Source organism: Falco peregrinus, chromosome Z (assembly GCF_023634155.1).
Source record: "Falco peregrinus isolate bFalPer1 chromosome Z, bFalPer1.pri, whole genome shotgun sequence".
Taxonomy (NCBI): domain Eukaryota; kingdom Metazoa; phylum Chordata; class Aves; order Falconiformes; family Falconidae; genus Falco; species Falco peregrinus.
The window spans coordinates 43,769,897-43,797,705 of record NC_073739.1 but is presented as its reverse complement, the minus strand read 5'-3'; the positions used below and the strand labels follow the sequence as shown (position 1 = coordinate 43,797,705).

The 27,809-nt window shown below is 42.6% G+C and overlaps 1 protein-coding gene across 8 annotated transcripts in view; it reads left to right on the top strand.

Moving 5' to 3' along the window:
* The first annotated feature begins 498 nt into the window (after positions 1-498).
* The window catches only part of LOC101912817 (transducin-like enhancer protein 4), a 98,243-nt gene continuing 70,932 nt past the window's right edge, over positions 499-27,809 (top strand). For 4 of the 8 annotated variants that reach the window (XM_055790557.1, XM_055790556.1, XM_055790553.1 and 1 more), the window contains exons 1-4: positions 502-1,420; positions 1,889-1,986; positions 3,085-3,148; positions 4,553-4,597. In XM_055790557.1, the coding sequence (XP_055646532.1) occupies positions 1,376-1,420; positions 1,889-1,986; positions 3,085-3,148; positions 4,553-4,597 (252 nt within the window). In that variant the 5' untranslated portion in view covers positions 502-1,375. Of the gene's footprint in view, positions 1,421-1,458; positions 1,747-1,888; positions 1,987-3,079; positions 3,149-4,552; positions 4,598-27,809 lie in introns of those variants that run through there. The other 4 variants (XM_055790559.1, XM_055790558.1, XM_055790555.1 and 1 more) reach the window with 3 other exon arrangements.

The following is a 27,809-nucleotide window of genomic DNA, read 5'->3' as shown; positions in this document are numbered from 1 at the left end:
ATCTCGAGGCTCCACCTCGGGCGGCGGGCAAACGGGAGCGGAGAGGCAGGCAGGAGCCGCCTGATTGGCTGCGGGCCCGCGTGGCGTCAGGCTCCCACGTGGGGGCCGAGCCCGGGCCCATCCCCCCGCCCGTCCTCCCCGAACCCGTCTGCCCATTTGTCAGCGGCGAAATGATGGGCATTAATACAGAACGGCGATTAATGTGCGGCCGCCGCCGATTGGTCGCCGGCGACGCCCTTCATGGGCGGAGCGGCGGAGGGGCGCGCGGGTGGGGGCGGTGCCGCGGTGCCCGACGGGAGGAGAAGTCCCGGGCGCGGCGGTGTGCGGGCAGGGCGGGGAGCGGGGGGCGCCGGCAGGACTGCGGCTCCCAGGGTGCCCCGCGGGCGGCGGCCTTCCGGCTGCCGTGAATATGTATCAGAATGCTAACGACGAGCCGCCGCTAAATTTGGTCAAAGGAGTCACCTCGCCAGAGCGTGCTGTGGGAGCGGCGCGGAGGAGCGGCGGCGGCGGCGGGCCAGGCTGGGCTGGGCAGGGCCGGGCAGGGCCGAGCCGAGTCGAGTCGCAGAGCCGAGCCGGGCGCGGGGCTCCGTTTTGCTCCGCGCGGCGCCGCCGCTGCCGCCGCCACTTCCCAGAGTTTCGAAAGGCGAGGAGGGGAAAAAAAGAAAACAAAAAGACGTAAATAAATCAGCCCGGACCGCGTCTGCTCCTTCATCTTCCGCGCTCTCTTTTTGATTTTTTTTCTAATTAAAAAAAAGCCAAAACAACCCAGAACAACCAAAAAGAACAAAAAGAGAGCGGCCGCGCAGCGCTGGCGGAGGAGATGCGGTCCGGTCGGTAGGAGCGAGGACCGGCCCCACCACACAAAAGGGCATCGCACCGCACCTCCGCGGCGGCAGCGCCCCGCAGGGCAGCCGGGCAGCCGTCCGCCCGCCCGCCCCAGCCGCCTCCCCGCCGGGGCGCCCCGCTCCGCTCGGCGCCGGGAGAGCCGCGGCAGCAGTAAAAGTTTTGCAGAAGGGGAGAAAACTGCCGGCGGGGATCTCTGGCGGAGCGCGCACCGGCGCCGGCGAAGGGGCTTTCCCCGCCCTCCTCCGCCTCCTCCTCGCCCGCCGCCGCACGGGGGTCGCAGCCCGCCGGAGCCCGCGGAGCGCCGGCGCTCGGGAGAGCCGGTCGGCGCCGCCCGCTGACCGCCCCCGGGGGATGTGGCAGCGGCCCCCCGCGCGCCGCGGACGTCGCCGCCGCGCCTCGCTGCTGCCGGCGGTACCCCGCCAGCCCCGGGGCGGCGGGGCCGGGGCGTCCCTGCCCACCGTCGCTGCCGCCGCGCCTGCAGCCCTGATCCCCGCCGCTCCGGCCGCCAGCGCCCCCCGAAGCGGCGTGGATGATCCGCGACCTGAGCAAGATGTACCCGCAGACCCGGCACCCGGTGAGTGGCGGCGGCAGCCCCGCGGGCAGCGCTCCGGCGCGGGCACCGCGGAGTTGTAGCCATTTTCTTATTGTTGTCCGCCGCGCCGCTGCCGCCGCCCCGCGCCGGGGTTGGCTCCTCCGAGTTGCCCCCGCCCGGTGCGGGGCCGGCCCGGTGCGGGGCAGGCCCGGCGCCCACCCCGCGTCCGGTGGCTGCGGCCGGTGCGGGGGTGCTGAGCGGGCGACGCCTCCCCCCGCGGCGGCGGCGCGGCGGCGGCGCACCGCCGTCAGCCCCGTCGGGGCGGCAGCCCGGGGCGCTTCGGGCACCGCGCCGCTACCTCCGGGCGGGTGGGGGTCCGGCGGCTGCGCCTCCGCGGAGCCCGGGAGCGATGGCCGCGGCGGGGGATGGAGAGCGGGAGGGCGGCGGGAGCCGCGGGCGGGTGGGCGAGCGACAGGGGCGATTAAAAGACCTGCTGTTGCTTGCTTGCAGGCTCCTCACCAGCCAGCGCAGCCCTTTAAATTCACCATTTCCGAGTCCTGCGATCGGATTAAGGAGGAGTTTCAGTTTTTGCAGGCTCAGTACCACAGGTAACGCTGTCTACTTTCCACGAGCGGGCTCGCTTCTCGCCGCTTTCCACCGCCGGTGCCTGGGGGGGGGGGGGCGGGGGGGGCGCCGGGACAGCCCAGCGGAGCGCGGGCGCGGGGCGGACGCACCAGGGCCACCCGCCGCATCCCGCCGCCGCTACCGGCCCGCGGGGCGAGGGGCTGTCGGGGCCCCGAACCGAGCGGTGCCAGCGCTTTTTCTTGCTTTCCCCACGCTCCAGTTTGTACGGCTTGTGGTGGGTTTTTTTTATTGTTGGATTTTTTTGGAGTGGGTGGGGTGGGGTTGATGGACAAATATGTGGATGGCTGCGCTCGTCTTCTGCTTTTCTTCAAAATGCCGCTCAGGACGCACATCTTGTCTTGGCTCGGCCCCCTCGCGCCTTTCATTGACATGTCAAGTGCTGATAACCTGGAAGTGAGGCGGCGAGCTATTTCATTATCCTTAGGTGGAAGAGCGCTGTGTCCTCAAAGTGACAAGTGAATTCTGGCAGGATTGCCTAGCGGGCTTCTGAAAACAAACAAAAAAACCGGCGGAGGTGTTCATGTTTACCATGGTATTCCTTAAAAAAAATTACCTGCAGTATTTTCCTTGCAGTTCTATCATCAGTAGCAGCACAGACAAAAAAAAAATAAATAGTAAAATCCAGCAACTTTTTGCTCCTTGAAGTTGTGATAAGTGTTTCATTCCTTTGTGGGTTCAGTGAAAGGAAGAGGTGTTTCTGAAACTCATCTAAATAAAAATTGTGAAAACCAAATTGTGGATTTGTAAGTGGCTTCTCAAGCTTAAGTGTCACAGGTATGAACCCCCCCCCCCCCGTGCTGCTTCTTGTCAACCAGTTTGTCAGAGAAAAATACTCTCCTGTATACTGCGTGCAGTTCACTTAGGAGATGAGGATGTTGCAAAGTATCTCTCGAAGGAAGAAAATTACAAACCCCACCCTGAACTCCCAAGCAAGAGCTGGAGTACACATTTCTATCCCTGTGTTGGAGAAATGCTTGAAAAGGGGAGTAACCTGTGCTCAGAAGAATGCCAGTTTTGTGCTATGAAGTATCCATGCTTTTTCCTTTTTATGTCTTGAACAGTTTAAAGCTAGAATGTGAAAAACTGGCCAGTGAGAAGACAGAGATGCAGCGGCATTATGTCATGGTAAGCAAGCTGCGTAACAAATTCAAAATGTCTATTAGCTTGGTACGCAGAGACCGAAATATATTCGGGTTGCTGGAGGCGAACAGCAAGATTATAGTAGCAGTGCTGTTGTTGAGGTGACTTCAGTGCTTCCATTATAAATCCTTAATTTCAGGGAATTTTAACTTGTTTGCAGTGGTTAGTTTCTGTGCAAAACCTCCTTTTTAACCTTTGAAGTAATTGGGGATATTTCTTCCAAATGCTAGCAGATTACTTGTCAGCTCTTTAAAGCTGTGTACAACTTCCATAGCGTACCTGGGGATGATGTTTTCACTTTGCTGAGATCTCCCAATGATCTCTGTAAAATGGTTTGGGATAACATTTTTAATGTGATGGGAATAAGCAAAAATTAGACATATATGCATACAAACTCAAAGCCTGCTTCCTAGAAGAACTGTTGCACCTGGGCAGCTGGTTCATTGTTTCACTGAATTCAGGATGGCAGGGTTGTCAGCTGTGAAAGGGATTTCCTCAGTGGCTGTGGTCTGCCTGGTTAAGTAACATGCGTAGAAAGACATCTCTAAATACATAATTGCGTGATGGATCATGGTAACTCCAGAGGAGCTCTTGCTCTCTGTTCTCTTGTACATCAATGAAGGATTAGCTGTGTCCCATGTGTACATGACAAATAACAATTTTTGTATTCACAGAAAGAGTAAATAACCTTGAAAAGCTCTTAACCAAGAGCACAAGCAAACATTAAGGCTCACAGTTGCCTTTCTTGTGCCTTATATGCCTAAGTCGCCCAATATGCCTAAGTCTTGGAGATTGTTTGGTACTAACGTTACGGACTGAACTGAGTTTTCCTTGCAATACTCAGGCACAACAGGGCATACTTAGATCGGTGTATCTGCTTTGGCTCTGAATTGCCATGCTCTTTCATTTTTTTGCATGCCTGCTATTTAATTGCAGCTTCTTTGTGTTTTTTATTTAAAATACTGAATAACCTGTCTGTTACACGCATATAAATCAATGATGTCTCTGGCTTCAAGCACTTCAGGTGGGTGTTTTTTTTGGTGTGCTAAGGAATACAATTCTGAGCATTTTCTGTGTGGCTTTTTTCTGCTTCTAATCTTTAACTGTTGTTGTGATTCCTTTTTGTGATTTTTTTTGTTGTCTGTTTTTTCCTTGTGTTTTGGCTGTTCTTTGTAAATTTAACAGGAAACAATGTAGATAAAGCAAAAAAGCCCCAAAAAAGAAAATAAAAAAAGGTTGCTGTGAAATGCTCTTTCTAATTCCAGCTCTTCAAGGCCAATAAGTGTTTTAGTCTGTATGTCTTTGTACAGATGACATTTGAGTCAAAGTGAATTTTGGAATAGTTTTCACAATTGCAAGGTCTAACAGAGGAATTTTCTTCTTTCTTAGTACTATGAGATGTCCTATGGGCTGAATATAGAGATGCATAAACAGGTAGGTAGATAATTTGTTTTGTGTAAGAATGCTCTGTGTAATTTTTCCCATCAGTTTTAAAATGAATGTCTGTTGTGTGTGACTTGCTTTAATTGCATGCTTGAGTGCATTGGAAAATTTTTCGTACTTAACCTGGCCCTGAAAGTTCCATCTTGTGTATGGTATATGGGCTCTCTGTAGGTTGTGGTCTCAGCTACCAGTTGTACATTACTCGGTTGACTTGCCACATGCAGTTTCCATATGTGCAAGTGGTCCTGTTCTGCACGGGGAGGTTGTATGTCATTAGGGATGGGTATATGGGTTGTACCTTCAGATCTGTCTGACCTTGAACCTTTGGGCTTTACTTTTTGGGATGATAGTTACATCACAAATGCATATCAGATGTCGAGGGCGTTGTATTTATGTGTTGAAAAGACTGTTCTCTTCTGTTAACCTGAACTGATTTAAACTGGAGCTGCAAAAGCAATTGATGTACAGCCATGTTCCTGTTTCCCTTAGGGACCTTAGCCCAAAACCAGTGTCTTAGAACCTCAGGCATAAAGGAATAAATGAGCTTTCTGTGTTAGTGTAGAATCATAAAATGGTTTGGGTTGGAAGGGACCTTAAAGACCCATCTACTTCCAACATCCCTGCCATGGGCAGGGACACCTTCCACTAAGAGAAGGTTGCTCAAAGCCCTGTCCAGCCTGGCCCTGAACACTGCCAGGGAGGGGTCATCCTCAGCTCCTCAGGGCTACCTGTTCGGGTGTCTCACCATCCTCACAGTAAAAAAATTTCTTCCTAATATCTAAACTAAATCTGCCTTCTTTCTGTTTAAAGCCATTCCCTCTTGTCCTTTCACTGTGTGCCCTTGTAAAAAATCCCTCTCTGGGCTTCTTGTAGGCCCCCTTTAGGTACTGGAGGGCGGCTGTCGGTTTCATGCCTTGAAGTCTAGCACTTAGGCCAAGATTAGCAGATTAGTCAGATGGAGCAGGTAGTATAAACCAGAATTTCTTATTCAATAATATGTGTTTTTAACTTTCTCTAGAGGAGAATGAATTTTCCAGTGAGGAAAGTTTTATATGGTGGAGTTTAATACTGACAACTCATTTTAGCAAATGGTTGAGCGATTTGCCAGGGTTGCTGGGGAGTGTAAACAGCAGAAATAAGGAAATGGTTGGATGGGAGAAGAAAGACCATCTGAAGATTGGTTTGTACACATTTCTGTTCAGTTAGGGATTTAGAACTTCTCTGGGTTGTGGAAATAGGATTTCTTTATCTTGTTGAGAGCAGACATACAAGTCAAATGTTTTTTTTGTATTATTTATTATATTTTGTATTCCATTAGCATCACAGTGCCACAGTACTGATTAGGGCCATTTGCACTGCATGGAATGCAAAGACAGTGGGATTTGCTGCCTCAAAGTGTTTTGCCATCTGCAGTTCCAAACTTATGAAAACTTGTACGTACATGTTACTTTACAGGTATATATAAATTCAGATGTCCTCCTTGCAGGTATCGTGAAGACTCAACAAGTGTGTTTAACAGATGGTTGAGTGAAAAAGGCTGTGCTTGCTGCTGATCAGATCACACGTGTGTGGTGACTCTCTGGACCTGATTCAGGTCACGGGTGCAGGTGGAAAGACGAGACACTGCCTCTCAGAGGTGTTGAATGTGTTCTCAAATGAATAGCCAGATGGTTTTAGGTCCCATTTAAAAAAAGAAAAACACACACAAAACCCAAAAGAACCCCGCCTCCCCCAGTCAGTAAAGTAGTAGGTATGGAAGTGATTCACAAAGACCAGACTGCTTACGGGCGACCGGCGTAGCAAATTCTTAGAGCTGTTTGAAAGCAAGCAATGCAGTCAGACTTGTTCATATTTCTGTGTAACCTGGTTTTACAGCAGTTAGTTATATGTAGACCTACATTGACTGCACAAAATTCTGTGGGACAGAATTTGCTTACAAGGGCAATGTGTAATTAAATTGTTCTAAGCAGGGGGGAAAAAACCCATAGCAAAAGCCCTTCTAACTTTTAATTTCTAAATGCTTTACTTGCGAAATTGTATACAGTTATGGCCATGGAGTAGTCAGTGATATTCTGGAGAAATAATACTTAGTTACCACTAAGTGTGGGATTACAAAGGACTGGGGTTTAATTAAACACTTTTTTCCATTACTGTTCAGTCTGTTAAAATTAGTACTTTAAATATTGTACTCTCATGCAAAACACAATTTTGTCAGATATTGGTTCAAATTACCTTCAGCTAAGGAACTTTCTTGCTATCGTTCTTAAATCTGATATAAATTTTGTATCTTATGTCTCCCCTTCTATTGACATAGTGTTTGGGGTTTTTTTTCCCCCCTTTTTCCTCTTGCTTCAGCAGTTGCAGATTATTTTCTGTCTTGCTTTATGATCACAGCGTTAGGGTCCAATTTGGTATATTATATAGACAGTGCTGATTGTTTCATTTGGTGTGTGCAAAGCTTCTTTAGTCTTCCACCTTAAATTCCCTTCTCTTCCATCTTCAAATTTTACTCAGCTGAAATTGAGCAATTCACCGTTTTTCTCTCCACCCTGCCCCCCCCCCTCCCCCCGCGCTTTCTAAATTCAATCATATCAAAAATCCTGAGGGCAGTTTATCACATTATGAAATACAGACAGCCCTGCAAACCACCTACTTATTATATTTTCTTTCTTTTTTTCACTGTAAGCACAGAGGCATATCTGTCTTTATTTGTTTTTTCTGGGCAGACAGCCTTGGTTCCTCTCAGGTTCTTTTCCAGATGTACTCACTGGATGCCCTTGTAATGGAAAGCAGGCAATAATGCAGTGAAGTTGCCCTTCGGCGTAATTGGGCCTAGTTCTCAAGATCAGGTTAGGCTTATTCACTTATTAGATTTGCGTCTCAAAGGGTTCAAGAGCAGGACTCCCTGGAGTCCTTGGAAGTACCCTAGTAATTGGTGGCCCTGATATTTGAAACCTTTGTGTATTTTTCTTTTAAAGCTTCTGTTCTTCTTGGCTGCTCCCAGCCACAGAGTATTTATTTTTGAGAAATTTTTCACTGGAACAGAAGATGATGGCTGTGATGGAGTCATGACTCTGTGACTTAGCAAATTGATAAAAGGATAAACGTGCAGAGAGCAGCGGTAGTGAGTGTGCCTGTGTGTCTGGTGAGGGGGAGAAGGAGGGAAGAGCATCTCTTTTTTCCTACACCTCATGTGATGCTCATCATCAGTCATCCTGTGTTGATTTTGATAGAAGACTATTAAAGTGAAACCTATGGGGAATTTGTCATTCTGAAAGGAAAGCTAATGTAATTAGTACCAATTAAAGTACATTTAGTAAATTGGATTTAATCTTAATTAAGCCTGCATAATGTTGCCAATTTTTAACAATTATGTTTGAGAACATAATTAATTTAAATTTTGGTAACTGAGTAAATAGCATTAGGCTGGTAGAATTAGTCAATTGTATTTTTTTTTACAGACAAGTATGGGGTATGTTGTGACATGTAGTGTTATAGCCTAAAACGCTAAGCTAATTTTTGGTATTTCTGTACTAGGATCAATAGAGCTTCAAAATACGCATTCCGGGGAAAAAAAAAAAGGCATTGACTTGGGGTTTTTTGAGTTGCGGTATGAGCAGGTATTTCCCTGCAGTTTAAAATTTCAATATTTGCATAAATATGAATGTTATGGGTGTGGTCTGAAGATGCCCATTTCTTACTAAGTTGCTTTTTTTAAAATTTGTTTTTAAGAGGCTCAGCCAATTTATGAATGAACAGTTGATGTGCTGCTGTTTTTCTAATATACTATTGCTACTTGGTGTGGTCATTTGGTTTAATTTCTGAAATTATGCTGGTTTAATGTTATGTTAAGTTTCTTTGAATTGCTGTAATCAAATATGGTTGCTGAAGGTTTTAATTCAGAATTCTAAGTATTGCTTAAAATAAGTGTCTGTATTTGGCTAGAGACAACAGATATTTGTGAATGGGACTGATGGAAGGCATAAATAGGATACAGCATTTACTTTTTACTTCAGTTATGCTTTTTGGCGATGGCAATAGATAAATTCTGAGTTGGTCTTTTTGGTTAGTACTCTGTCTTTGAACTAATTCACATGCTAGAATGTTGGATTTCAGCATTTTTGAAAGAAAATTCAGGTCTTTTAAGAAGCTTGTATTAAAAAATAAATGAAATTACTTTTTAAGATCACAGTAAAAAAAAATAAAATCGTGCAATCCATGTAAATTTTATTACAAGACTTGGGCAACAACCATTTGAGTGCTGCTAAAATATTAATTGGATAGAAATGAAAGGGCTCTGCTAGCTGATAGGATATCATAATCATAGCTGCAGTAGTCGATGGTAAATGATGATAAATGGCATTAGGAACCTTTTAGCAAACTGTAATAACTGCGAGGAGGGAAGCAGTATGGATTTGCATTATATCTGATACCCTCTAGTACCAAGTGGATTGCCAATACTGCTTGTTTAGCATTTTCTAAGGGCAATAGGATATTGATTTCTGACTTACAAGGAACGGCTCTATTTTCACCATTGAAAAGTATTGCAGGTTGTTAAGAAGAAATTGACTTGAAGAGGCCTGACTGCTGCCCATCATGGAGCAAATAAAGCAAAACTGCCGAAGCATGGTGGAGCAGCGAGATGGGGCCCTCAGCAATTTGTTGCTATTAATTTACCATGCTCGACAGCAAATCAATTGGCATCTACTTCATCTGCTGGAGAAAATGCTGTCCAGGGCAGATAAAAGGCCCTGCGTGGTACACGGAATAGACTGGATTGGGCAAACGGAGGCTGCAGTTAATGTGTAAATAAGTGAAATCAAGGGCACTGTTGCCAAGAAAGCTGTTTTTAATTAGGTTGGGGCTTTACAGTGAGCTATTTAAGAAAGTAGTGTGGAGAGTAAGGGGAGATTTATTGCTTACTCAGTTAATGTATGGGCTGTAATGACACCCCAGCCTTGAGTCTGCTGGCTTCTTAAGCCCTAGTAAATTATTTTGGTAAAGGGGTAAAGATGAGAATCAATTTGTTTAATTTAGGGCTGAGTTTTGAGCATTTTTCATCTTCATGGCCATAAAATGCATATATCACAGAGAAGTGGTTTGTATATGCACTACCTGTGTAACAGAAAAATAGTCCTTGTTCCCCCCCCCCCCCCCCCCCCCCCCCCTTTTTTTTTTTGGTAGTGGTCTGGGCTCAGCATGAATGTGTGTGCATGCATATGTGCACTTTTTATTTTTAACACATTCAGTAGTTGAGTGTATATTGTCTTCCATTTGAAGAATACCTGGAGAGCCAGCTAAAATTATACCAACTGAATTTGTTCTCCATTATAAACAGTAGGAAAGGTTTAATAGAGATACAGGCAGTGGGTAGTCAGAACTGAACTGGAAAACTTCAAAATGAGAGAGATTAGAAGTAAAATCTTGAAGACTGCAGCTCACACAGGACTGTTAAGGAGGAAGAGAAAAACAAGTGGCTTTTCCATCAAAGTCGCAAAATGTAAAAAATAGGCTGTCAAATCAGTTTGACAGCTGAGGCTTGTTTGTCCCAGTTTTAGGTTATTTAGCCTCTGAAGCCAGCAGAAAAGCTTAGAAGATTGTGAAAAGTTAGAAAATTTATTACTCTGCGGTTAAACCAGAAGCGTTTTACTTGGTAATAGCTGCTAAGTTCTGAAACAAGAGTGTGTGCTTTCTTTTCCTCATGATACAGATGTTAGACAGCCTTCCTGTGGAGAGATCCTGTTAATTACTGAAAGTTGGTTGTTGCCACATCTCCACAAGTTACTGTTGAAATAACCTTTCCCCCGCAATTGCAGAATAACTTGCATGAGGAGAAGAACTTGCATTTCACCCTGTTTTTGCTGTTTATAGGCAAAGGAAAGCGTCATTCTCTCCCACTTGTTTTGGCAGTTCAGACAGATGCTTAAGACACAGGAAGTAGCACAAAACATGCTGAGCAAATTTTAAATTAAGACATATGCTCTGTTTTTACTGGCAAAAGGCTGTGCTCTACAGTGCTTACACATAAAAGCATTTTTCTGTCTTTGAAAGATGCTAATTGCTGTGATGCTGTCTCACTGACGGTGTCAGTTTATGGGCTCACTTGTAATTACAGAGGGGGGCAGTGGTGACCCTGTAGTTAGGGTTGCCTAACACTTTTCCCTATAAAAAAATTCTGCTTTTTTTTTTTTTTATAAATGCAAGAAACTTGCCAAAAGGGACACCTTTCTGGTGAGAACCCCCAGCTGCTTTGGGGCAGCAGCGGGAAGCCCACCTCCAGCTCTTTGGGTCAGCCAGTGTGGCTGGAAATACAACTCTGCCATAGGGCTCCTGCTGAACAGTCAGAACTTGGTACCCACCAGGAGAGGGAAGCTGTGTCACCATTTTGTATATAGTAAGTTGTGCACCATTTGGTGTGATGAGACTTGCCTTCCTTTTGGGGGCAAAAAAGAAGTGCTGAGGTCATTCAGCACAGGAAAAAAACATTAATTAGCAGATGGGTTTCGAAGTGGATATCAGGATGCTGGGATGCCCAAGCTTTACAGCATTTGTGTAAGCTTGATCCTGCCCGATTGTGTATGTGCATTGTGGTGCAGGTTTTAGTTATACACTCACTGATCTCATTACCAGTTTTCCTAGAGGACCTCTTTCAGTGCACAAAATAGACATTATGAAAGTAGAATTAAGGCTGCAGAGGCGATTGTAAATCTGGCTTGAAAATGTTTGGCTGCTTGGCTTGGCAACTGAAATAACTTAAAGATTCAGGCATGTGAAATAATTGCCATTGTAAGCTCCTGGAGGCAGGGATTCTGATTTTGGTTTAGGTTACAAAAAGGGAAGGGGTGCTTACACAGGCCAGCTACAGTATATATTGTGGACTTGGTGCATTAAAGCTGGGAAACAATTTGTGACTTTTAACACCAAGGCTGTCAAACATTGAGAAGCCAGAGTCCTCAAACTGGGCTTACTTTTTTTCTTTCTTTTTTTTTTCCCTTTTCTTTAATGAGATGTGATGTACTATTTGTGAAGCTAATAGAGAACTGAGTTCATCACAGACGTGGGCCAGTTTGTGAACAGTGCCATTATAATTGTTACGGAAGTCACTTCTTTTGCTGTCTGCAGATCAAGCATATCTGTTACTACTGACTTTCAAAAAACCTATTTAGCCAGAAGGCACTACAGGAGCAGAACAAAGATGGGGATGTGAAACACAGGCTGTATAAACCCATACTTGTATTAACTAACAGATGACAGTATACTTTAAGCTGAACCTATCCATACTCGAGAAATGCTATTCTATGAAGGAAATACAACGTTTGAATTAAAAATTAATCTTTATTTTAAAATACAAAAATATGAACTGGTTTTGAGAGTGTTTATTTGTGTCTCTTTATCTGTATGTTTTTAAAGGTTTTGTCTTTGTTCAAGATGATATTTTTACAATTCCACTGGTACCTTAAAGTACTACTTCTGTGAATTTTTTCCCTTGATACTGTTCCTCTTTGTGGTGGCACAAGCTCTGTAGTTCACCGTAGCAGAAGCATTCTGGCATGATGTCAGAAGCTGATGTACATAAGTTTTTGGGGTTTTTTTGGTTTTTTAATAGTGCTTTTTAAATATAACTGAAATATGTCACAAATAGTAAATAGAACTCTAAACAGTGCTTTGTTGCCTGCGTGGATAGCATTTAGACATAAGGAATCATCTTTCCTAGCCCAGGACAGGTACGTAATGCTCTGGTATTGAACACTGTGGTGTTATGGCTAAGACGTTTAAATGTGCAAATGTCAGGCAAGTGGAAGTTATAGTCCCCAGCAGTAAACCTGAATTGGTCTCTTTATGGTTATGTATTTGTGTGGTATGCTGTATTGTCAGTGCCGGATGTTAAATCATGCCCATCCCCCAGAAAATCATGAGATTGGCTTAAAATTAATCATGAGATAAAAGTAATAAATTTGGGGGTATTTTTATTTCCATTTTAATTTTAAGCTGTCAGACTGTGCTTGGCTTGTGCTTCTTAGTTTTTCCTCCAGTATTCTTCTATAATTGTTCTTTGCAAGTAAGGAGTGAAAAATCCCAAGATTCATGATGAAGTCAAGGGAGCTGGATATGAAATAGAGCTGGCAACTTTTGTCATAATTTCCTATTCTCGGAAAATGCATGAACTGTACTCTCCTAAATAATAATAATAATTATTATTATTATTTCTGGAATTGCTTCTTAAGTTTTTTGGATTATATATCATAGGGTTTTTTTCTGAATTATATATTGTAAAATGGCACAGATATGCTGGTGGTAATTCCCCTTTATGTGTTAGAAGAGGAAACACAGGACACAGTTTTGAGTGGCCTCTGTCTTTTGGTCTACTTAAATGCTTTCTTTGCAGGATCTTACACTGCCAGAGATTTCTGACATTTGCTGGAAGGGATTCAACTTCTTCAAAGGAGGAAAACTTTTCGCTGTTATGTTTTGGATGTTGAACATTGGCAATAAGAATGTATGCTTTTCTTTTTTCTTGTGTTTGTTTAAAAACCTCAGCAGAGCATCTCACAGTTGAGCAGAAGTCAAAATCTGTCCTCTTCGTGCTATAAAGAATCTGCATAACAATAGGTCCTGCCACTAGATTTTGTTTGGCATGTGTCATGTCGTGTACTGTGTGCATGTTGTGCACACTGAGATCACTGAGAGCATTAATTTTTTAAAAGCTGCTCTTTATCCCATCTTAAATACAATAAACTTCTCTTGTATTTACTCTTGTCTGCTTATGTGCGTGGCTTCTCTTAGTGTCTTGGTTGCAGAATTTGGGAATGTGAAAACCTGTCTGTGACCCCATCCTGGTTTACCCTGGAGAGAAATGATTGCCCTTAGGACTGAGTAGCACTGTGTAGAGGGCATGGTGAGGCTGTTGCTGAGACATCACCTGGGTTTCAACTACAGGTGTAGCTAGTGATGCAGATTTACTATGGCAGAAGAGTACTTTGGAAAGCAAAGGGGCCCCTTTCCTGTTGTCTTTCCTGACTTTGAACCCAAAATCAACAAACCAAAATGCAGGAGGGCCAAGACATGCTCTGCAAATACTTAATAAAACATTGTGGTAGCTGTAGGCAGTGACGGCAGATGCTATTGAAATTTAATGCTGACAAGTTTAAACCCAAGAACCACAGCGAGAAGGTCTAGTCGGGGTCTGTTGTGTCCTCAAGGCAGAGAGCTTCCTCAAAACCCATTATGGGATATCCATGGGGTTACAATGACAGGCTTAGCAGGAGATAAGGGAAGAGCAGGTAACTGAAGCCCACTGAGCTGGCGCAGTGGTGGGATCCTCAGGCCCTTCCTTGCAGTGGCTCAGAGCAGGCTTGTGTGATGGTGCATAAATCTCAGTGTTTGGAAAGTCTGGGTTACAGGATGTTCTTCTTGACAGTTGCTTAATGGCTGAAGCTGTCATTTACCATGTTAACATGACAGCATTATTTAAAATTAATCATAAGGCAACTTTGAGTGTGGTTGTAGGTGGGGGTTGAGGGAGAAGGTGGCATTTTGATTGCTCTTTTTCTTTCTCCTGTCTCTTTGTTTTTTGGTGGGAGAGGGGGCACTTCATATTTACTCATCCTTTGTAACACAGGCAGCTAACTGAGGGCTTCCAGGTTAAAATATTTGGATATCCGGTTAACCTGTGTGTCTTATTAACTTCTGTTCAATGGTCAACCTGTTACTCCTATTTAGCATTTGATTCAAATTTTACTTTTTAAAGCCATGGGGAAAGTAGAGCAAGCATTGAGGAAAATTTTTATCTGGGACAACCACTTTTTCTTATTTCTAACCTTTCACAGGATGAATAAGGAGTTTTCAGCCATTCCTCACAGCTGAAACACTTCTAGACTTTGTTTTGAGAACACAGTGGTGTTTTCCTGTTAAGTTGTCCTATTAACAAGTGCAAGGGAAACAAAAGCACTGTAGTGCAGCCTGCCTGAGGCTTGGGGAAGGAGCCACGATTGGACCTGGCAATGCTTGTGTGTGTGTTTTCATGAAAGCTGCGTCGCTGCGGTCTGCGCAGGGACTGGTTTCTGTCCGTAGCTCTGGCAGTGTCTCTGAATGGCTTCCTGCCTGCTTTGGGAGATGCTGTGCTAGGGCTGAGGTGGACCAGCCGTCATCTGGCTGCTTGAGGTGGCAGCGTGGGTTCCACATGGGCATTTGAATCGAGCAGCTGAGCCAAGCTATGTTGTGGTTTTGGCTTTGAGAGGGATGTGGGGCTCTGCTGGGTTTCTGTTGCAATGGCAGGATGAAGGGGCGTGAGCGTGATACCTAACCTTGGTGAAGCACCGTGGGTTTGCAGCGAAAAGTCAGCGTTGGTACCTGCTCTGTTTCCTGCTCTGGATACCTGCAGGTGCCTACCCAGGGGCTTGACTGCCTTGGGTCTGGGGAAGAGGCCATTTTTAATTTAAAGCATGTGACATTGTCAGTTGTGGTTTCTCTGACTGCAAGCTTACACCCTGGGGCACTTTGTGACAGTCTCTTAACATTTCTGTGCCTCTGTCTCCCTCGCTGAAATGGTGATGATATTTACATGACAGAGAGTGATTTAAGTTTTAATTTGTTAACATCCATTATTAGATGAGAGGCTCTAGAGAGTCACAGAATATTAAATGAATATGTATTTGCTGTGGAGGGAAGAGGGCCCCTTCCAAACCCTTGTCTGCTGTGTCACGAGGTCCAGCAGTGCCTTAACTGCTGTGGGATTTTCTTTGTTCTTATGACCCAGAGGTTTCCAGGAGGTAATGCTAAAGATACTTGAGTTGTCCTCCTGCCTGCTACTCTTGTTGTTTGGATGTGGAGGTGGAAGTTGGAAATGGAGGGGGCTGGTCTTGTGATAACATTTGGAGAAGGAAACCAAAGAGAAAACACACTGGATTTTTGGTTAGAGGGAGGAGGCAGAGAACAAGGAATGATTGGAGGAAGCTCATTAATTGGTTTTCTTCTCACATCTCCTATTTCCCGGCAGTACCATTCCCTCTGTATGACAACCATCCACTTACACAGTGCCCCCTTTGAAAGATGGCACTGTGCTGGTGTGTAAAAGAGAGTCAGCTACAACACCACTACTGTCTGCTTTCTGTAATTTTATAAAGCATGTGACCAGATACAAAGTGGGTGCCTCTTCTTAAAATATCAGTCCATAGTGTTTGAATAACACAAGAAGATTGGAAAGACTTTGTGCATAAAATATAACCCGTATGTTTGTGTCAGTGTGTTAACAAAGGATAGATTGTGTATTCTTATACTCGGTTTAACCAGTAGGCTTTCTGTCCTTGTTGCAGAAAACTGTTGCAGCCTGACCATGTTGTTTATTTGCAGGTTTTATCAGTACTTCTTGATGTGTGGGGACAAACTGTATGTTTTCTTTTGCAGTCTTGACCTAAACAACAACTGCAACAACAAAAAAATTCAAGCATTGATGAGAGGTTTTGCTTATTTGTTGCTCTAAAACACTATTGGTGGAAGAGGCACCAACTTCTCCAAATATCAGAGGGCTTTTTATGTCAGTTACTTGTTATGTATTTGTCCGTATGTGAATATGGAGGTTACTCTTGAAAATCATGTATAAGCTCTTGGTTTAATTCATTCAATAGTGATGTTGTGCTGCCTTTGCATCTCTCCTCTTCCATGTGCTTCTAGAGACATCTGTTAAGGAAAAAAAAGCTAATAATATGTCTTTAGCATGGACAACATGAGGAGGAAGACATTTTCTGTGCATCTCTACAAAACACTTCTTTTCCCCCTCATAATGTTCTGTTGTTTATCTCTGCAGACTGGTGACACCAAAACATGCATTCTGTTTCACTTGTTGGCAGCATAAGAAAAAGTCTTACAATTCTGTGTCTGTGGCATCCTGGAAATTTCTGGAAATGGCTTGTTTCTGCCATTTTTTCTAAACCCACATTTACTGAGAATGACAATTGTTCTTGGATTTGATCATGTAGATAGAGATGTAAAGAGCAACATCAACGCAAGATTGTACAAAAATAGAGCCCGCACAAGCACACATGTGGGGTGTGTTTTTTCTGGGGTTGTAGGTTTCTTCAACTTTGAAAAGATGAGTTTTCAAACATGTATACAAGATGCTCAGCAAACTAACATTAGCAGCTTTGCTATTGTTTTCAAAACCTACCTACATCTGAAAGATGTAAGACTTTGCAGATACAAATGTCCAGATTCATTGCATATGCAACATTTTGTTGAATATGTCTTCAGCCAAATGGACATATAAGCCTTGCAAATGTACAAAATGATGATATGTTGTCCTTTGTTTAGTTGCTTTTTACTTAGCTCTGTTTTCTGCCGGGAACTTGGGTGTGGTTTTTTTCTAAAGCATTGATTTTTAACAAGTCTTTTTTTGTGGGTGTGAGAAGAATCCTGGGATAATCTTAATTTACACATTTTTAAAGAAAAATGCTGGTGTAAGTACGCACTGTATTAAGGGTCATGAGATTTGTTTAAGCCTGCGATAGAACCTGGAAAGCCTGAAAGTCTGTAGACACAGGAAACACCTCATTGTATTAATGTGAAGCAAAGCAGAAAACTCCCAGGTGGATGAGGTGTAGCTGCCAAGGTCTGGGGCTGGGGGGATTCAGGTGCAAGTTTCTGGACTATGCTGTCAAAGGCTTCCTGTGAGACCTTGGACAAGCTACTTTGGACACTGTGTGCAGTGAGACAGGAGCGATGCTGTGGGTGCTTTTGCACCACCAGGCTGCAGGGCCAGCTGAATGAGGGCAGAGTGATTCTTGTGGTGCGTGGGGTGAATTAAGTGATTCAGCACATAGCCAAAGAACTCCAGCACATACCTGAGGGTAGCTCAGAGGGAAATGTTGAGGTTGTGAGTGTGTCTTAAATCTCTCACTTGCATGAAGGCTGAGGCGCCAAATCTGGTGCTGCCAGGACATGCTGCCTTGGCTCGGTAGACTAAGAATCACTTTTTGGAGAGTGACACCTCTCCAAAAGTTTATTTTAAAATGTAAGCACAGTGTGGATTTTTCTTAAATAAGAAACAAACAAAAAGGCTGGAGAAGGCAACACTCTTGGTTCATCTCAGTTCAGCTACTTTTCTGTCTACTAGCAAGACCCATGTTTCTCCTCTCCCAGGAGAATGACCAGGATACCCAGCAGAAAGCTGTCTGGTATGCATGAGACCCTTAATGGTTCAGTAGAGCTGAAAGAGGAGAGATGTGTGCTGTGCTGTTGCTCTGGAAACTCTAACCAGCTGGAAGCAGTTGAGTTAGGTTGCAGTCCATGCCCCAAACCCATTTACATGCTTTAGCCCATGGTCATTTTTCATGTGGCGATTCTAAGCAGGGACTGGAAAAGGGACTTTCCTTCTCCAGTGGAAGAACTGGGAATATTTCCTTCCCAGAGTTCAGAGAAGCCTGTTAGACAGGGTGTTCTCCTAGGAGGTACTAAGGAGAAGAAAAGAAAGAATTAAAGTTATGTATATAATGCACTGATTAAACTCTTCAGCCACTAAGGTGTTACATAGAAGTCATCTCTGTTCTCCATCTTGTTGTTTTGTTGTTTTTTTTTAAAAATGTGATGTATGTGGGAATAATTCTGGCAGTGGTTCTCAGCTCCCTGGGGGATATGGGTGGAGAAGCATTGAGCTGGGGGAGCTGCAGGGGGGGGAGGGGAAGGGTGTTTGAAAGGCTTAATTGTGAGTTGGACTCCAAAGGGTTTGATTTTGTCGAGCCAAAGACTCTTCTGAACATGTCTGGAAAGGGGTCTCAGCCGGGTTAATGGGGAGCTCAAGTGATGGAAATGGGTACTGTGTGCATTTCTGGTGACTTAAGCACTGCATCATTCCTGAGTGAGGAGGTAAGGCGGTGAAGGCTGTAGTTTGGGATTTTAATGCCTAAAGTCTTGTGGTGTTCCAGCCTTTATATTTGATGTGACTTTTTTTCTGAAGATCCAAAGGTACATTTACATACCTATAGGTATGGGTAGGTGCCCCCTGTGCCTAGGAATTCTTGAAAATCTTACCAAGCATTTATCTGTTGCTGACTTTCTGCCTGAAATACATGTCTAGTCTGCTTAGGTGTTTTTAGCTATTCCATTACATACCTTCTGCAGACTTGAACTCTGGCTTTCAGTGCTTCAGTTCTCTGTCTGGGAACTGGAAGTAATGCTATTTCCTGAAGCATAGCCGTTACCACAGAGAAGTGTTTGGAGAGCGGTATGTTAAGAAATGGGAGGTGAGATCTAATTACCTGGGAGTCACTTAGAAGTGGCTGTGTTTATCTTTCTAGATTATAAGATGCTTGGGGCAGGATGCTTTTTCCCAAGACACTTCTGTCCTCCTTTTGCCTCCCATGTGAATTCTGCTGTCTTTTCCACCCCAGCTGCAATTAATGTGCCCTGGTGATGTACCTTTCAGTGGAAACGCAGTCAATGCTTTGATTTTTATTAAGGAAGTTTGCCCATGGTAACTTATCTTCTCAGCCTCTATTCTCCATCTGGAAAATGGGATAACACTACTTTACATGGTGGGATTTTTTTTTTTTATTTGAAAAAACAGAACAAAGTCTCTTACCTTGTGGTAGCATGCCCCTGCCTTCTTCCAGCATGCCCAGACCTTGGCAAATGCAAGAGGTGATGCTAGTTGCTGTATCTGTGGTGGCTGCAGCATGGTAGGATCTTGATTCTCTGGTACAATCAATTACATTGTAAAGTTAGGGAAAATACCAGAACTGTTAAACTATTCTGTGCAGAATTATTCTGAGGTAGGCTCTTTGGTGTAGATCTAAAGTAGCTAGTTTCCCAGTCTCTTTTTAACCTCATTTAAATTTCTACCTGCCTATTAAACAACAAATCTGTACAAGGCTCTTTCTTGATATTTTTGTTGCAGAGGCTGAAGGTACATAATGGCAATGTGAATTGTCAAAAGTTTAGGCAAACCAGCTTAATATTCAGGAATGAGGATCACAGCTTTTGTTGAGTCTTCACTCCTCAGTGTATGAATACCTCACAGATGTGAGAAGCTGTAAATGTAGTTTAAGCATAGATGGAAGTTGGACTTTGGAAAAGAAGTACTAGTCTGAGGGCTGCCTTCAGCATAATATAGGAGGGAGGTTTGATATCTGGTGCTCTCCAGTGAAACACTGCTGTGCTTTTCCACTTCGGTGAAGCAGTGGGATTTAGATGGTAATGTTACTTTCTCTAGCCATGCATTCTTTCTTGGTTAGCATTCCTCAGAAGAGTGCCAATTTTGATGGCAGAAGAGCTGTGAATTTAGCAAGACTGTAATATCTGTCAGTGTACAGTCTAGCTTAGCCAGGAGAGTCGGAGAAAGCCTAATATGCAACCATATCAAATGAGATCTACACAGGTTCTGTGGTGGATATCAAGGGTAATTTTGTTGCTTGAGCTGCATTGGCAGAAAATGGCATCTTTTTTTAAAACTTTGTTTACAGGTACAGAGTTAAAGTGCTTTTTGGTGCGTGTGGATGGTGTTCAAGAGCATGACTGAAGTACTCACAGGTGTGCTTTAACCACCATTGAACAGACTTGCTCAGGTCCTGAGAATTCGGCAAGGTTTTACTGTGCTGAGTATTTCTCCAACTTCTTGAGCAGTTCTGCAGATAGTTTAAGGCAACTTCAGTTTTGTGTTCATAAGCTGAAGTTATTCTTGTGATGGTAAATTCACTGTATCCCTTGTCAATGACTGTTAAAAAATAAACTTTTTCTCACTTCTTATTCCTTTGCTTTCACCTTCACAACATGGTATGTTACAGCAGTGAAAACTGACTTATTTCAATAATGAAATAAGTCATTTTGAACTGCCTCCCCTTTATGTTAAAGGTTAATATTTTCCAACTTAATCTTTTATCTTCACTCAAGCTCACAAAAATGAAACACAGTCTGAGCTATCCACCAGTCATCAAACCTATTTCCCTTCCTTGTCTCCCCAGCTTTTTCTGTTGTCTTTGTGAAAAAAGAGATAGCAATATTACACAAAACAGTTGCAAACAGTCAGTAGATAGTTCAGTGATTTTAAGGTTTCCTTTCATGTATTCTGGCAACTTCTAATGCAAACAGAATAGCACAACGAAACCTCTAATTGTCATGAGAAGCTGCTGTAATGAAAAGAAATAATCATAATAGTTTCTGCAAAACATATTCTCATAAACCAAAACAGATACAACCTCTGTGTATTTTTGTGGCTAAAAATGTTAGGATTTGAATGAGTGTTCTTCAAATAAATGCTTGCCTGAAACCTTTTTGATTAAAAGGGTGGCAAGATTACAGATTTAGCAAACTAAATATGAAATTAACAAGCCCAGAGACTGCATTTTGGTAAAACATAGTATTACTCCATGGCAAAAAGCCAGAGATCCATTAAAAAACCAACCAAACAAACAAAAATCCAGGCATGGAAATATGGTTTTGCTGTCTGTCATGCTGTCTGGTGTAACTGAAAAAAACCCACATTGTTTTATGAGTGTACTTTTTTCACAGTTTTGACTACAGCATTTAATTTCTTCATCTGACCACTACTGAGCTAGTACATCCACCAGTAATGTACACTAGTTTTTATTTATTTATTGTTTTTAATTCACTATGCAATTGGGTTTTGGTGATTTGGTTTACCAGATGATCTAACAGGTGACTCTCAAGACTGGTTGAAACTGGCAGCTAAACCAGATCTTTGTGCTAACCCAAGAGGTGAAAAGTTTAGAATGTGGTTAATAGCAATTTGCCTTGGTTGCAGGGTAGTGGAGGAAGTGAAACGGAGTGCCTTCTCATGCCCAGAGAACTACTGGTATCTGGGTGTGATATCATCTACAGGATGAGCAGCTTGCCAGAAGTGCTGCTGGGTGGTTTGATCTCTTAGCAGTGCTCTTGTTTTCTGACTCGAAGGAGTGTTCACAAAAAATCTCAGCGTAGAGATTTTGTGTGTCTGGGACTGTAAAGTTTTCTGTGCACTTCAAGAGAGCAGAAGATATTGATAATGAAAGGGAGAATCCCACATTTGGGTTAACCCTGTGGTAAAATGGGTTCTGGGATGAGGCTTGTATTTAAAAAAAAAAAGATAATTTTGGAGGGTGGGGCTGGGTTTTAACTAGATTAGTTAGGTTTATTGCTTAGTTCACCACATAGCCACAAAAATGCTAGCAGTATGAGGGGGGTGTGAGCAGGAGTAGCTGGATTAGGGGGGAGCCTCTCCAGTGCCTGTTTTTATGCCAATTTAAAGTGCATGTGAAGCTACAGCAAAAGCCTTCTCTCTATCTCAAGAGCAGATTCAACATAATTGGTGGGTGCATAATCCATATTTCTGGCTCAGTCATCTTTATAGGGGGGTCATGGATGTGAAATTGGACCAACTCCATGAAGGAATCCTGTTTGATGCCTTTTATGGTAAGAACACATTTAAGGAGAAATGTGGTGGTGTTATTATTGCATGGTTAATCTACAGAGTTGTTTACCCCTTTCATTTGCTTACAGTTGACATACTTCCACATTCTAGAGGTTTTTATTAAAGTCTGTAGGTGCAGCATGATGCAAAGTGCACTTAACATATGGTGCATCTTGAGCATTTGTCTGAAATTAATGCAGTTCATAGTACCTCTCCAAACAAAGTGTGATCTCACAGGGAGTTACAGTACTAGAAAAGGTTTCGTGAAATGTGCATTTCCCAACCGGAGAGTTCTCCTTTGCTCCATGCCTCCTGTTCTGTTTTTATGGCATGTTCTTAAACCGTGTTTTTAAAAAATGTATTTTATGTTGGAATCCCTCTTTAATGAAGGATATTTGAAAGCTTCAATAATGATGATGTAATTTAAAGATAAATGCCATTTAGTGTTGCTTGACTCCAAGTCTGTCCTGGCAGGAGTTTTAATGGGGGAATGCCATTCAAATGAATTGAACGTCAAGATGTAATTAGTGTATCCAGCTGTCTTGGACATATCCTGAACATATTAAGCACTCATGTCTTACAAATGCCCTAGCATTTGCTTTGCAAATGTGTCTTCTTAGGAAGGCTAAAAAGAGAATATTTTTCTGCCTGATTATTTTAGATGTACTTTACTAGTGAAACTACCACTTGTTAGATGTTCATATTGGAGGTTGAAATTACCTGTTCTTTCCTTGTCCTCCTTCACTTTGCGGAAAAATAGCAAGAAACCCCAGCTGCAGAAATCCTGAAATCCTAATAGTTATTTTCAGCAGAGATAGTTACGATCCACGATGGTTGAAATTATGAGCAATGACAATTCATGTCAATATTTTCTCCTCAATAGGAGTCAGATTTACAGACTTTTTTTTTTGCTGTTGCTGTCAGGAAAGCAGCATTCTGCTGCATCAAGAATCCCTTTCCATTGAGCTAGTCATCACAGCAAGTGTTTTACTTAAAAAATATGAATATTAATCAGGATTATCTGAGTGGCAGGAGAGATGTGTGAAATGCTGGAACTTCCAGTCTCGTTGGATGAATGCGTTCAGTGCGCCAGCTCCGCTGTACTGCCTCTCTTACTCTCAGGGCAACCTGCTCGAGAGAAAAGGAATGGGGATCCTGACTGGCTGTGTCATTGTATGTGGTATGGTGTAAGCCCTGAGTGACAAGGCTGGTGATGGTTCCTCCTAGGGTGCTGCAGTGTGGAAGTTCAGGGCTAGTGCTTCAGTAGGAATGTGGATTTTTGCCATCTCAAAGCATGAGGAAATAATGAGTCAGCACCTGAAGTTGAAATTTGCATTTAAATTCAGACTAAAAGAAAATGTGCCCTAGTTAAACACCATTAGTATTTTAAAGAATTTTTACATGTTGAGTTTTGATTAAAAAAAAAAAAAAAAAAAGAGCTCTTTAGGTGGGAAAGGGAGAAAGGTGTCTTAAATGCAATCTGATTCTTAGATGATCCCTTTATTCCAGAAACTGGGGCTAGATTAATACCACCAAGGACTATGAAACATTTATTTATCTTCAGAGAGAATTAACAGGTGTCATACCATCTCAATTTTTAAACCAAGTGGAAGTAACATGCCTTATTTGAATTTGTGTCGTTGCAAGGGTCCAAAATTGAAGTATTACTGTAAAATCCACTGCACTATTCTTTCATCTCTTTTGGGGTGTTGTTAATATCACACTTTTGTGTACTGGCTTAAAAGGAACAGGGATTTTGTCTTATGTCAAATTATGTAAAATACAGTAACCTGTTACCTTAATCTACAGAAATTGCATCTAAGTATTATTCATTTTTATAGTACAACAGGTTGTCACAGTGGAAAAGGAGTTAAAAGTGTTGTTTCCTTTGTGGAGACTACTTTTCCCTTAAATACCAGGTTTTTTTGCTGGATTTCTTAATCTAATTGATAGGTATTCACCAAGTGGCATGAAATTGATGGGTAGGAAGAAGAGGTGAGAGACTGAAGGTGAAATATTAACAAGTTTTCAAACACTGTAAGAATTCTTGTAACCAGACCTTAGAAGTCCACTGAATAGATCAGTGTGCTGATTCCTAGTATTTATCTTTTCTGGAAGCAAACATAATCAAGTGTGATTATCAATGAATCAGACAGGCTATTAGGGGCTCCACCTTTGGTGACCTGGAAGACTGAGGCAGGAAAGCAAAGGAAACCAGAGGTAGAAGAGAAGAAGTAACCTTGTTCCTGATACAGAAGGGCTGATTCCTGGCCTCCACATGAATCTGGAAGAAAATAAATAAAGTTAGGCAGTCATGCTGCAATTCCTGTTTTTAAGGGGGAGTTCTGATTGCTGCTTTTGTAAGTTCATTGATCAGCTTTATGTAGTTCATTAAAACCTGGAACAATGCAACAGTGGCTGGAGAAACTGAATTTTCTTCCTTTTTTTGTCAGACTCTTACATGTTACCATTGGTTGCAGGGTTTTCTGCAAGCTTCAAGACTGAAAGTACAACTTTGTAGATGTAACTGGAAATCTGACACAATCTTTGCAGTTTTCAGCCATGATAGCATATCAGATGCTCAGTGATCAACATTTGGAGCATACTGCTCCAGAGTAAGCACTGTAGCCAAAATACAGAGAGTGGATCTAGGGTAATGGGTGCCTACAGCTACTTTTGAGTCTTTCTTTCTGTGTATTTGTAAATGAAAGGTAAGAGCTAGTGGGGATCAGAAGTGGACACTGACAGCTCCGTTTTGTAGAGGGAAAATTATTTTAGCATTTATTTTGCAGTAACATTTTAAAAAAGTGTCAGAACCCCCTTTCCTAAGCACTGTATATGTAAATTTTAAAAGCATGGTTTCTTTTAGATTCACCTGCTAGAGGTTTTCATTTCCTGAATGCTGCCTCATTAATATTTTTCCAAGGAAGTTAAATACAGTTAAATAAATGAAGTTAAACATAAACCTACTGAGAGCTGACTTTGACTATCTCTTACCGTTTTTGGGGTTTTTTTTGTGGGTTTTCATGATGCACATATTGGAACTACTGATCTGCAGTACTTTGTTCAGACTATTTTTCCTCCTACCCCTGAGAAACAAAGTACGAACTTGTGATGTAAATAAATAGGGGACTTTCTGCATCCAATTAAATTAAAACTGTGCACTACTATCACTGTATGCATTTAGTTGCAAGGGTAGGCTCAGACCAGCTTGTGTCATTTCCAGCAGGCGCAGAAGAACTATGGTCAGACTCTTTGGAGAGGTGTGTGAGGGTGGGAATTGAGTAGTATGAGACTGGTGGTTGTGCATGTGCTGCTGTGTTTTGTATGGACCTAATTGCAGCTAGGGGACAGATGCAAGAAACTGAACTTGGAGCTGCAGCTGCCTTACTGTGATACTACAGGTTTATAAGCTTAAAAACAAGGGGGGTTTTTTGGGGTTTTTTTTGAACTATGAAATCAGATTCCTTCAGTTAGTAGAGAGTGGTGGAAACTGTTCTGCCCTATGCTATGAGGCCGTATTTCACAAAACAAGTGTTGCTGTGAAATGCTGAGGATTGCTGGTAGGTGAAGAGATAGTACCTTACAGAGGACTTCAAAACTCTACTGATGGAAACAGCACCTCCTGTGGCAGTGTCCCCTTACTCATTTCTGTCTGCTTTTTCAGCAAGTTTTTCCTGCAGCCTTTCAGGAAGGGAAATTGAAGCCAGTCTCTGCCATTTCAAGTTCCGCTTGCAGCCTTTCTTCTGGATGCTCTGCAGGTGCTTGTGGCAGGGCAGGGCAGGATGCAGCTTGCTATGTGGCGGCAGCCTGAACAACTGAAGGACTATGGTGATCTCTAGGCTGTGCATTTCTGTTCCCCTACTTGATGGTAGAAGTCAATATTAACAAAAAACATCAACTTCCTCAAGTGACAGGCTTAAAGTATGTTTATATGTCACCTTACTTGAATTGCTTTTTATTGTCTTAATCATGAATGATTCAATATGTATCCTTACTTGCTCAGTTGAGCTCCACATGGTTCTTGAGACATTAAATAAAAGCCATGTCTTACCAGTGCACTTCAGCAGCCCATGGGTTGGGATGTACATTAGGAAATTGATTTTGAAAAATCTGCCACTGCGATTTATTGCTTACGTTGCTGACTGCAGTATTTTCTGCCAAACAAGCACCTAAATTAACTTACAAAGGGTAAGTATCAAATTTATAGTACTTCATGAGCTTAGCTGCGATGTTTGGGAAGAAGGTCGATAGAAAAATGAAGTGGAGAATGTACCTGTGATTATTCGGCAGAGTCTGGTAGTCCCACTTGTGTTCAAGTCATACAAGAACATGCATTGCTCAGCTTAAATCTCCTGAACTTGAGCCATTGGCTTAGTGAAGAAGTTTTCTGTTTAGCCTTCTTCTCACCAGAGGACATTTCCCTTCACTGTCTTTGACTACAAGACTAGTCTCTTTGTGGCTCAGTTTTCAAACACCATTCCTTTAGGGCTGAAGAGAAATTTTATATTCAGGGCTTGCAGTAATTCCTGCAGTTCTGTAGAACTGGAGTAAGCACTTCCAGACAAGAGTCTGTGATTAAAACAAAGCACATTCTTCTTTATGAAAGAAGAGTTAATTTTCTGTGAAATACTAATCTTAGTTTTTTGCTTGCTTTATTCAGAATCGTGATATGTCTCATACAGTGTAATAATGTTTTCTGTTCTCACTAATTTGTGAAATGCTTGTTTAGATATTATGGGTGTGTGCATGTGTTCTTGGTAAGCACTTAATAAACTAGATTGATCTTTTTGGCACAGGCTGCATTATGTAGAACAAATTAAACCTGAAATAACAGTTGTTTCAGATTATTTTTCTGAAATTGTAATTGCATATATTCTTTTTCCTACTGACTGCTGAAATGGGTTTCCCAATAGTGTTTTATTATTCTGTTTTATTTCAACAATACATATATAGTAGTTTTGTTTCCACTCCACTGACAGACCTACAGCCTCCAGTGGTAATTCTTTACCAGCAATTTTTTGTAATTGTAATAACTATGGAACTTTGTGAAATATAGTGGAAATATTTTCCTGAAGTTTATATGCTATAAATAAGATCCCATTTCTCTTTTTTCCACCAAAAAAGAATGCAAATTCAGATTTTTAAGCAACAAATTGATTCTGAACTCTCTACATATTAGAAAATTTCTGAATGTTGGTGTATCTAGAGTTTCTTTGACTCTTATTTCTCTTCTAGTTCCCATCTGTGTGAAGAATTCGGACATATGCTAAAATACTTATCAAGGCACTTAAACATCTTTCTGTATTTTACCATGTGTTTATGTCCTATTTCAGCTGCGTGAGGCAAGGGTAAATTGAATTAAACCCCTATGTTGCCACCCTCAAAGGGATTTAGGAGTCTAATGGTCTGTCACATGCTCCCCTCTGCGTACTGCTGGTTGCTGCAGGACTGTAGTTGTACCCCAAGGACCAGCTTTGTTGAGCCCTCTTCAGAGGCTGAGCTACCTTGTGGTACCTGAGGTGTAGCCCTGCCCACAATTTGTCGGAATGCCTTGTAGGCACTTAGGAACTTAAGGGTAAGGTTTGTAGGCGTATTTAGACAATTAAGTATCATTTAACCATTGGCTTTGGTCAAAAAGATTTTGTTTGCTGAGTTGGGGACCTAAGCTGTTGTATCCCTGCAGTAGTGCTGAGGAACTGTTAACTGACACAAGTTCTTCGTTGGATGAGATTCTGGCACAGTGATTTTATTATTTTTGCTTTATACACGTAACAAAATGAAAAAGTTATTAATGTTGTAGTTAAT